This window comes from Papilio polytes, unplaced genomic scaffold (genome assembly GCF_000836215.1).
Source record: "Papilio polytes unplaced genomic scaffold, Ppol_1.0 DF821067.1, whole genome shotgun sequence".
In the NCBI taxonomy this organism is placed as follows: Eukaryota; Metazoa; Arthropoda; class Insecta; order Lepidoptera; family Papilionidae; genus Papilio; species Papilio polytes.
The window spans coordinates 712,700-724,537 of record NW_013528137.1 but is presented as its reverse complement, the minus strand read 5'-3'; the positions used below and the strand labels follow the sequence as shown (position 1 = coordinate 724,537).

General features: G+C 33.2%; 4 protein-coding genes across 4 annotated transcripts in view; 2 read left to right on the top strand and 2 right to left on the bottom strand.

Moving 5' to 3' along the window:
• Positions 1-824, bottom strand: part of LOC106109649 (sphingosine kinase 1-like) — a 10,283-nt gene extending 9,459 nt beyond the window's left edge. Inside the window, exon 1 of the mRNA XM_013291234.1 lies at positions 7-824. Coding sequence (XP_013146688.1) covers positions 7-715 — 709 coding nt within the window. The 5' untranslated portion in view covers positions 716-824. The remainder of the gene's footprint in view (positions 1-6) is intronic.
• A 151-nt stretch (positions 825-975) lies between these two features.
• Positions 976-2,490, top strand: LOC106109802 (tRNA (cytosine(38)-C(5))-methyltransferase). Its single transcript, XM_013291415.1, has 3 exons — positions 976-1,269; positions 1,336-1,814; positions 1,884-2,490. The coding sequence occupies exons 1-3, from the start codon at positions 1,209-1,211 to the stop codon at positions 2,340-2,342; spliced, it is 999 nt and encodes a 332-aa protein (XP_013146869.1). The 5' UTR covers positions 976-1,208; the 3' UTR covers positions 2,343-2,490.
• Positions 2,397-3,617, bottom strand: LOC106109803 (protein JTB). The gene is made up of 4 exons (XM_013291416.1): positions 3,372-3,617; positions 3,125-3,279; positions 2,901-2,994; positions 2,397-2,669 (listed from the first exon to the last, which is right to left on the bottom strand). Exons 1-4 carry the CDS (start codon positions 3,425-3,427, stop codon positions 2,504-2,506), a joined length of 471 nt encoding a protein of 156 aa, XP_013146870.1. The 5' UTR covers positions 3,428-3,617; the 3' UTR covers positions 2,397-2,503.
• A 448-nt stretch (positions 3,618-4,065) lies between these two features.
• The window catches only part of LOC106109648 (maternal protein tudor-like), a 16,897-nt gene continuing 9,124 nt past the window's right edge, over positions 4,066-11,838 (top strand). Inside the window, exons 1-5 of the mRNA XM_013291233.1 lie at positions 4,066-6,111; positions 6,389-6,586; positions 8,130-8,308; positions 10,215-10,295; positions 11,161-11,331. Coding sequence (XP_013146687.1) covers positions 4,225-6,111; positions 6,389-6,586; positions 8,130-8,308; positions 10,215-10,295; positions 11,161-11,331 — 2,516 coding nt within the window. The 5' untranslated portion in view covers positions 4,066-4,224. The remainder of the gene's footprint in view (positions 6,112-6,388; positions 6,587-8,129; positions 8,309-10,214; positions 10,296-11,160; positions 11,332-11,838) is intronic.

Sequence of the window (11,838 nt, the reverse complement as noted above, 5' to 3'; positions counted from 1 at the left end):
GCCAACCATAAACATTTCTTGTGCGAACAAATTCTCGTGCATATTGTGCGTATTTTGTAATATGTAAATCATATGGAACTTCAGCTTCTTGAAGTAACGGAGCAGATTTAGTTTGGAATAACTCCCTAGCTTTCCCCGGCCCAGATTTAGGGTTAAGCAAGATAAGCAATTTCTTATCATTCTGGGGGATAACCGTTGTTATAGACTGGTTGGCTATCAAACACTTAATACTAGTTCTCCATTTTTGTGCCTCTTTGTAATTATCTTCATATTTATCGTAGGAGCGGAACCTTAATGTTATTGTTGTCCTTTCCCTTTTTAAAGTGCGACGACTTCGCTTCAAGGTGTAAGCGAAAATATATAGATAAGCGCTAATGTCACTTTCATCTAGGTCTCCGCTATTTTCATCTACTACTTTTAGCTGCTGAGGACCCACCAGAGAACTACAGACGCAGGAACCAGCTCCTGCTCGGCGTCGCTTGCTTCTCATACACTTACTGCCAATGATGTCTCGTAAAAGAATCGTTTGTTCTTTAGAACTATCATCGGTTTCTTTTATCAATGACAGTCCTTTAGATGTTAGTCGAACTCGAAACACAGACTTCTTCTTGGACAGAATGTAAAACGTCTCTTCAAGATAAACTTGTTCTTTACAATCAACATTTTCTTTCTCAATTGTGTTGGGTACGTCCTTTCCTAACATTGGTTCCGCCATAACTAATTTGACAAATAACTGACTGTTTATTTATTGTCCACATGGATTTTCACAATTGCCATCATCGAAAACATTGTATTAAAAAACAATGTTAAATCCAGCACAACAAAGGCAATAAATACGAAAAAAGCAGCGTAACTCAACTTATGTTACGTTTTTTACATAATTAAATTTTTACAACGTTATTTTATCCATTAATCCTCAAAACGAACTACTTGGGAAACAAATTCACTTTAATATATAGCAACTCTAAAATACTTCAGCTGTTACGCTGTCACTGTCACAACGTTAACGTCAACGAAGACGTGTTTATTGTTTACTTATTTTAAGAATTTAGTAAAAATCAAAGTGATGTAATCATAATGCTGCTGTATTAAACACAATCTTTTATTGTCATAAGCTTATAGACCTAAATTTCCATAAAAAAAACATCATTTGACTACATATGATAGTCTATAAATTTTAAGGTTAAAGCTGTGGAGTATATTTTACAATGAAGCACAGAATTTTAGAACTATACAGCGGTATTGGAGGAATGCACTGTGCTTGGAATGGTAAATAAACGTTTTTACTGTGTAAAATGTTAAGTTGTCAACACTTTAATCGTATTTAAATTTCAGAATCGAAACTAGATGGCGAGATAGTTGCAGCTGTTGATATTAACACAGTAGCAAATGAAGTTTACCTATACAACTTTCCCGAGTCAAATTTGATGACCAGAAATATCCAAGCTTTAAGTATTGAAGAGTTAACTAATATGAATGTTGACACAATACTAATGTCGCCACCATGCCAACCATTTACTAGAAATGGTAAATACTTAGACGAAAATGACCCCAGAACTAATTCTTTTCTATATATAATAAACACACTTGACAAATTTGACAAACTCCAGTACATATTAATGGAAAATGTAAAAGGTTTTGAGATTTCAACAGTAAGAAATCTATTCATAGACAAATTGCTCCAATGTCAATTTGACTACCAAGAGTTTCTCTTATGTCCTTCTAATGTTGGAGTTCCAAATTCTAGACTCAGATATTACTGCATTGCAAGGAAAACAACTTCAATATGGACTTTTAAAAGAAAATCTGAAATAGTAAGTATTATTTACATTTTTTAATTAATAGTTTTAATTTTCATTGTACAAATATTTACTTATTTACAGATGACATCACTACCAAAAGACTATGGGGCTCCAGACTCAATAGAAAGTATGATAGAAAATAATGTATCAGACAAATTTCTTGTTAAAAATAATATACTGAAGCGTGGAAATGTATTAGATATCATTCAAAAAGAATCAAAAAGATCATGTTGCTTTACCAAAGCTTACTCTCATTATGCGGAAGGCACTGGATCTGTGTATACAGAAGAAAGTCCAGAAGTTGTAAAGAAATGTTTCATAAAAGCTAATAAATTTGAAGTAGGTAGTGACAATTTTATAGAAACACTAAAGGAACTAAATTTAAGATATTTTACACCCAAAGAAGTATCATTGTTAATGTCCTTTCCTTCAACTTATAAGTTTCCAGAAACAATATCTATGAAACAATGTTACAGACTTCTTGGTAATAGCATTAATGTGAAAGTAGTTAGTGAATTATTAAAACTGTTATTTAATTAAAATATATTCTATATTTGTTATAGAATCTTATTCAAATATATTTTTGTTAAGTGGTCACATGTATAGGGGATGTCGTCATTTATATTAAACAATTCAGTATCAGGAAATTGAGTTTGATTTCATTTGAAAATATAGTATTCTAATCTGACTTGAAGTTTGTTTTATAATGATCCATTAGCCAGCACTTGTCTTGCTCTTCTCTTAGCTCTATGGTTCAAAACTCGCATCCGTAACATAACAGCTATAGAGGAGATTGTCCCCAACACAAATGACCAAATGGTGAATTTCCAAAATGCTCTCTCTTCTAAATATGCAACACGATCACAGCTGAAAATAATAAAATAAATAATATAAAATATTTGATTTTTATTAGTATTTACCCTGACAAAAATGATTATTATGTCCCATTATTGTTTGTTTTCATTGACAATCTAGATACTAAACCAATTTTGTTGAGTAAGATGACATTAAATTTGTCTTCTCCCTCTGAGGATTATAAGACACCAGTCAGTCAAACTTTTTGTATTTTTTTAGTAACAAATAGAGTTATTTATTTACCTTCTGGTTACCGTTTCACCATTTTCGCATTTCAAAATTTCCTTAAAGCTTGTATGAATGCAAACTCCTATGCTTTTACTTCTGATTTCAAACTCTAAAAAAAAAATTTAAAAGATAAAGTGGAAGAATGTTGCTTTAGTATCACTTGTTTCAACTGTTTAGTATGTTTATGTAATGTGATTCCGTTTTAGTCTTATTGTATCCTATCAGCACAATATTTCTACCTGAACAAGGATGGCATTCATTGATAATTTTATAAGGCTGGTGCATCCAGCAAGTAGAATTATTTTCAGAAGGAAATGTTTTATTCTTCATTCTACTACTTCCAGATAATGTGTCAGCCAAGTGCGATTCCAAAATTAGGATTACGAGAGTCAATCTGTAAAATACAATTGCGTAATGTAAAATTATGATTCATAAACATAAAAATGCTTTTGTATTTATTTTTCAATACTTTACTATTTTACGTACATTCCTAAAGATACTGTTCCTAACAACATGCATTTTTTCGAACATGTTTCTATCATTGTCTTCGATGTTTGTTTCGATTATAAACTGATGAGTCCAACGTCGTAATTCTTCTGGCCTAATTTTCTGTAATCAAGAAAACTGTTGCCTCGATCACTGTTTAATGAACTAGTGTCGATTATTCAGAGCAGTTTCATTTAGTATATCCTGGAATTACAATCTATTCATATTTATCAGTTTTTTTTAAGAAAATCACCAACAAAACACCTATCCAACTTGACTTTGACAGGAACGTGGAATGTCAAAATTGACAACAGTCAAAATATTTTCAATGTTTTCATAATTAAAAACAAAAAACCCTACCTTTGTAAAAGATAAGATGGGTTTTATAAAAATATTTTGCAATTTGCTCGCAGAAGATAATACAATACAAAAAATGTGCATTCCAGTAAATCATTAATTTTGTTAGATGCGCTACATAGTTATTTATAAGTTTGGTGAGTGATTTTAAGTGCGGTTAAAATAATACAAAAGTGTAGTGAATTTTTGCAGTGTTCACGTTTATGAATCTTAAATTAATGGCATGTGGGTAGTTTTAACATGTTAACGTAAAGGAGGTTTTATGGCGTTCATCAAAAATATTTAATAAAGTATGGCAATATTAATTTGTAAATAAATCTGCAAAAATGGCATATTTTAAGCGCCATGTTTGTTGAAAACGTAAACGGAATAGAAAGCGGTGTTTTTTTTTGTTTAGACACTTAGCTGAAGTGTAATGTACTCTGTGATAAGAGTTATGTAAAAAAACTCCAAACAGTTTTGTTTTGTTCTAATTTGAGTTTAAAACCAAATTAAAATGGCTCTACCCAACGAGACATTAAGATCTTTTCACCTTTATGTGACCCATGTGGATGGCGAGGGTCATTTCCTGAAGATCAGTGGTCAGCTCGACCAGCCTTCTTCGTTGATGATAGAGAGTTTGTTCGATGGTGCTCGAGAAAGTTTGGAAAAAGGAGTGGGTGCCGTCCCACCGGCTGTAATAACCGAAGGTATTATTTGTGCCGCGAAATACAAAGATGGTAAATTTTATAGAGCTAAGATTATTAATATAACTAACCTTGCCACTGGATTGGTCGGTGTACATTTCATAGATTATGGAAATAAGGATATAATCTCTGTGAGCACTATTAGATTTTTAGATACCTACGATCCGTTGTTCTTACAAATGCGTGGGCAGTCTTCGGACTATTATTTATCTCGTGTAATGCATCCGTCAGGAAGGTGGGAAGAACCCTTACTACTAAAACTTCAAAGCTTACTTTGCAATGCAGAATATCCTGCTACAACAGAACTAAACACCCGGACTTTACCTATAATATCAATACAATTTAAAGGGAATGATTTATCTTCTCATCTTGTTACAAATAGGTTTGGTATAGCCCTGCCTCTAGTTAAACAAGAAGCATTGTTGTTACAACTGTTAGAAAAACAGCAAATGTCCAATTGGCAACCAACATTTTTGAATGAAAGTCACTTTTCGGAACATGTTCCATTTCTGATAAATCAAAACTTTCCAAATCCAGCATCAGCTATGCGTTTAAACCAAGGTATGTCATTGCCCATTAATGGAAGTTTTGTTCCTCCACCTATAAATCAAAGATTATTAATTAACAAAGTCCCAAGAAACCATGCCAATTTAAAAGCTCCGATTCGTCAACCACATACTGCTGCAGCGTTGTCTCCTGCCTTGCCTGTGTCTGATCAGCCCTCACCAGTAGCTGCCTCCAAACCTCCATCACCAAAGAAGTCTATAACATATAAAAGTCGGCTACTGGAAGTTAACTCACAACATAAGGTGTTTGTCTCATTTGCTGAAGAGGGCCCAGAGCTATTTGCCGTCCAACTTGTGAGTGATGCAAAGAAATTACAAGACATGATGGATGAAATAAATAAAAGACCTCACAGCAGCCTTAAAGAACCCCCAATGATTGGGACAGTGTGCTTAGGTAGGATGTCAGGAGACAGAATTATATGCAGAGCAATTGTAATGAATCTATCTGGTTCTCAATGTAAATTATTCTTTGTTGATTTTGGTGATACAGAGATGGTCTCATACTATGACATATTTGATATACCTGAAGAGTTTGTGAAGCCAAATGTATTTGCTTTGAGATTCTGTCTGTCACAAGTAAAGAAGTTGGAGAAGGGTCCTTATTTGAATGAAACTTTTAAACAGCTTGTTAATGGCAAAGTATTAACATTGAAAGTGGTATCACCTGAAGGACCTCCTCTTATTCAGTATGGTGAGCTATTCTTGGATAACAAAAATGTTCTAGACTTGCTCACAGCAAACATGAAAGACCAGTTACAGTTCAAATGGGTAGACTTGCTACCACTGGGCAACCGTAGATCTGTATTAGTTTCATATGTAGACAGTTGCTTAAAGTTCTATGTTCAGCTATCAGATAAGATTGATGAGTTGAATGCAGTTATGGAAGCTGTGAAAGCCCATTGTGAGAGTAAATCATCACCCGGTGAGTTGCCAGTAGGTGCAGCTTGCTGTGCCAGGTTCCCTGATGATGACAACTGGTACAGAGCTAGAGTGAAAGACACAAAAGGTAACAAAGTCATAGTAACTTATGTGGATTATGGGAATGAGCAGGAAGTTAATGTATCAGACTTGAGAACCATAACACCAGATCTAATAAGACTGCCAGCACAAGCACTAAAGTGTGCTCTAAAGGTATGTTAATATCTAAAGCTAATAAACCACACTAGAAACATCTTGACCATTAATGCAATTGTGTCAACAATCATATTAAAAGGGAAATATTAATACCCTCTTTAGTTTAGTATTTCCCACTAAAGTTTCTACAACTAAGTGACAGTTTTATTAAAAGGTTATAGTATAAAAAAACAAAGAGTTTTAATATGTTTATTATTTATTCTCTATTGTTTTGCATCTTATTTGCCATCTGTTGTTATGTTGTGATTATTCAAAATGTTCTTTTTTGTCTTAGGGTTATGAGAATAAAGCAATTGAGACCAAAACATCAAACCAGTTGGAAATGTTGGCTTTGGAGAAGACATTAATGGCACACATAGTTGGAATGCTGTCAAGTGACACAATGCTTGTCACTTTAGTTGACGACACTGTCACACCTCCGCTGGATGTGGCACGTAGGATGAATCAGCTATCACAGCCTAGAAGTGTTGAGGTAAGAATAAATAATACCATAGTAATCATGTGTGAGTTTAACAAATAGTGGTGAATGTAAAATATAGTTTATCTCTTTTTATTATACTAAAAGTAGTCGTACTTGTACAAAATTTAATCTTTACGTAATAAATAAATAATAAATACCCTAAAGATTCAGGATATCCAATCGCATTGTCGAGGGACCAGAACCCACCAGAGAATGGTACAAAAATATTAGTAAACTAGCTTTCGCCCGCGACTTCGATCTCGTGGAATTAAAAAACACACAAGTGTAGCCTATGTGTTCTTCCAGACTATCATCTACATCTGTTTAAATTACAAACTCTAACACACAAACATCCATCCATCCAAACGTTCGCATTTATAATATTAGTTGATTAAGAAAAATGTGATATTTTGATTACAAAGAGGTATATGAAACTATTTACGTACGAGCTGTTGCCCGCGACTTCGTCCGCGTGGCATTAGTAAACATACGAGCTATATAAATTACAAAAAGCTACGTATCCCTCGAGAACCGGACACTTATCGGGGATGAAGCTTATCCTATGTGTACTCCAGACTTTGTTTTATATCTGTGCCAAAATTCAATAAGATATGTTGAACCGTCGCAGAATGATCGAGTAAACATTAAAAAACTAAATTAATGAATCGAACGGGAACCGTAACTATTCCCGGGATAAAAAGTAGCCTATGTGTTCTTCCAGACTATGCTCTAAATCTGTACCAAATTTCATGGAGATCCATTCAGCCGCTTAGGCTACAAACGCTAACAAACATCAATCTATCCATCCATCCATCCATCGCATTTCGCATTTATAATATTAGTAATATTAGTAAGATTACCACTGGGTTGCCTGTAAGAGATTGCCGATAGCAATACAGCCTCCCTTGTGTAAATATTATAGTAGCTTAATATTAGTAAATCTGACAATGAAACCCAATTGGTGTCATTGTCAGATGATTGTTGTGCACTATTTGACTAATGTAGTTAATGTGACAACCATAGAAGTGCAATGACAAGTGAACAATACACTTAGTGTTACAGAGGCCATAAGCATTCATAATTGAATGAACTCGGCTATGTCTTACGATTATTATAAAAGCAAAAGTTTAGTTGTATGTTTGTTACTTTGTAGCGTAAACTGCTGAATGTGTATGAAATTTGGCATAGATGTAGATGATAGCCTGAAAGAATACATAAACTACATTTGTTTTTTTTATTCTAATTAGACATGGACAAAGATGCAAATGCTATATGAATATGAAATAGATTTATTCAAATGATTTTGGACATTATATTACCAATGAATTGCTAGACAACTAGACTCTTGTATGAAAAATAAAATTTACAGATTTATGTAAGATGGTGATTATTTATTTCTTTAACAATAAAATAGATGTACAATATATTGACCTCATTTACATTATCATTATGAGATTATCTGTGTAAGTCATGAGGGCAATTGGTTTAAAAAAAGCCTATCCAGTTAATACCAGTTTCGATTCATAAAAATGATTAAAATTAACTTTTTTATCAGGCTAAAGCAACGACACCTGTCCGTGCCGATCCGCCGGAGAACTTCAGTTCCCCAGACAGCGTGTCTGATGACGGCAGGAAAAAGAACTATCGCCGGGAGAAGAGTTTCAAAGAAGATCGTAGACCGCCGAAAGAAGGAAACGAAGAATTTGGACAGAGAGGAAGCAGCTTTAGGGGAAGGTATTTAGACTTTTAGAAGCATAAACGGAAATTCTTTTTGTACTTTTGTAATTAATAAACTCAAAAACTACTGCACCTTTCAAAACTTCTTTGCTAAAGATAGCTACATTATCTTAGAGTACCATAGACCGTGTTTATTTCTTTTTTTTTTCAATTTACGCGCGAACTCTCTCGTGGATGAAATCTGTATTTAGTATTGTTATTTGTATATCAGTTAATTTTCGTACGTCAAGATCCTTTTTCGTGTTATTTATTTATAACTCGAGTGTTTACAAGCAAAATTTAGTTTGTGTTAATATGTACCTAATGTCTGTTTCATGTTTGATCGCGCGTGTCGTTGCTAAATCGAACGGTAGTGAAACTTTCTAAACAATCTTTTCGTAGAATACAACAGACTGCATTGTTCCTTTCGCTGAAATCTTTTGAATGCATTTGTAATTTCTTGAAGATTTCTATATTTGCCTATATGCGATAACTTTGCGGTTTAGGATAGATGAAGTTGACGATTTTGTGTAGTATAAGTGATTTTTTTTTGTTCTTTACTTATTTCCTACTATACTATTTGTTTTCAGATAATAGCTATCCTATCTGAAATCTTAGTTCTATTCTTAATTATACTAATCTTATAAAAGCGAATGAATGGATGGATGATTTTTACCACCTATCTCCAAAACGGATTAACGGATCTCGATGAAAGGCACAGATGTAGAATTTTGGAAGTTTACGAATACGGGCAGAACCTAGTATAGTTACAGTAGTCAAAGACATACGAAATCTCAAGACTTTTAATACTTTATCTCACTTTAGATAAAGATAAAAAAATCGGTCAAAATATCAGATAAAACGTAAGCAAAGCTTGTATTACACAAGATTCAGTTTACAAGTGGCTAGATATCTTCTGGTCAATTCAAATGTTTTTATATTGTTTAGAATACAGAGATAGACATATCAGTTATATAGTCTATATTTAGATCTGTATTTGTTGAAAATGTTCGTTTAAAGTGTATTTGTAAATTGCGATGATACAATACTATTATAATAATCTACAAACATAGATTTTGAAGTTTAAAATAATAAACAGCTGGTTGAATTCGATGTGAAAACTACATTTAAAACAATGGTCGTTCATTGCAATTCTCATTTACATAACGATAAAGATATATTATTTATTCCCAGATATTTTTGCAATGCAGATGATGATGATCAATTTATTATACTTTTATTTTCTTGCAGACGTTTTCAGATTTTTAATCAAAGAATTTGATTTACTCTTAATTATATTTTAAGTCAGTTTTAACATTCGTGTCTTAAGATCTGAAGATCCATATAAATGACTAGCTGTTTCTCGCGTCGTCGTCCGCGCGGAAATAAATATTGTAATCAATATAGCCTATGTTACTCAGTAATTTGGTAGCTATTCATTGGTGAAGGAATTTTTGAAATCGGCCCAGCAGTTTTTGAGTTATACCAATACATAAAAAAATACAAATCTCCTCTTTATAATATTAGTATAGATATCTGGTGTAATATATACGCCGCAGATGATATTATATATCAAAGCTGTCTTGAAAAATAGCGCAGATTATAGAATAGTTTAATTGAGAAAATTTTATCAAAGTACCCTATATTTTTAATTTATTTTCAAGATATAAATTGAACAAACCTCATAGCCAACGTTATACCTGAATTCGGAGCAAAAAATAACAATATAACAGATTCATGGCTACTTCGACCTTCGTTTGGGTTCTTTGAACTCATTGCACGCGACTTTTTAGTTGTTACGTGATTTCATACTCATAAGATGTATAGGTAACTGCCTCCGATATTATTTTAGATTATAAATAAACTACTATGTGTTTATGATATGTGTTTATTCGCGTGTGTTAAAAAGTGTCTTTTATAACAGGGAACATAAAGATGGCTTCGATCGGTCCGGACCAGGACGGCATAGCGACAAGTTTGGCGGGAAACCAGATAGAGGGGACAGGTTTGTTACAAAAATTATAATTGTATACTAGCTGTTGCCCGCTGCTTTTCCACGCAATATTAAGATAAAAAATATTATATACCCATCTATGTCAGCTACCCTTCAGTGAAAGTGGGGTCGAAATTTGCCCAGCCGTATCGGAGATTACCCGGAACAAACGCGGCTTGCGAATAGGCAGACAAAAATTTTTAAATGCCATTTTCGTTATCAGCAACGCAAATACATCATCTTCTGAAAAAATCTGTATTTTTTCTTTTGATATTACAAACAGACACTCCAATTTTATTATATGTACATATAGATAGATAGAAGAAGATAGAATAGATAGCTAGATTAACAAAAAAACCCTTTTATATGTAAAAATAAAAATAAAAAATTACTTATAGTATTTTATTACATTTCCTAGTTATAATACTACTTAAAACTTTCTAATATTATATGCAAAATGTTCTTAATAATAGGTACAGTTTGTATTTGAATAATGACTCACCTTTGAAAGTTATAATGACTTCTAAACATGCTAATAAATGAATCATAATTTTACAGTTACTTTATCTTACGCATGCGATAATGTACCGTGTGAACATAAACATTCAGTCTATTTTAAAACACATGTGTCTTTCTTTGATGTTTAATTTTGTTAAAAGCAGTTTATATAGTATTTTAACGCGCCATTCATTTTTATATCTGTCTGATTACGTAAGTTTTCGATATTAACAGAAAAACTGCTAAACTGCTTGCCTTATTTCAGTAAATTTGTGCCTTTTTATTTTAGAATTCTATTTGTGGGTGTGGCTCTAAACTAAATATAAATAATAAGCTTTTTAATAGAACTTTGAGGTTTAGTTAATGTTTTTTACTCTAGACGTGGTAAACCTCGTGAGAACCACGTGGTGTCGCCGAGCCAGCCGACTGATAACTGGGATGAAGGTGCCGCGGCCGCGCACCCTCAGCCCCAACAACCCTCGCAGCCCTCGCACCCCCAGCACCAGCAACCCGCCTTCCAGCCACGACAGAACAATAGGGAGTATCAAAGGTTAGTACCATGTTGTAAGGTTTGGTGCCTGTCCCACCACTGGCTGATAAAGGCTCAGATAGCTTAAAAATGACGTCCGATATTTCCATCACATTTTTACACATTGGATTATCAGACAATTTAAAATTTGGTGGGACAGACCCTAATTATTATATTATAGGAATTAATTTGTGTTTCTAAATAGTAATAAATAGGAATCCTATGTTCTTATTACTTTTTAGTTAATGAAATCTATTTTTGTGTACAAGTTAACTTAAGATGAAAATGCTCTTCCTTCGGTTATTAACTGGCTTGGTTATATTGAATGTTTTTGTATGAATAAGTATATTATTTTATTTTTAAATTTTAGTCAATATAGTAACTTAAAGTAAGTTTAAATGTCAATTAGTAATATCAGTAAGGTTAAAATAATTAGGAAACTAAACAATGTGAACGTGCACAGAAGAAAACCTAGATCGGATCAGGAGAAAACGAATCCGAAATCGGGATGGAAGGGGAAAGAGTCCG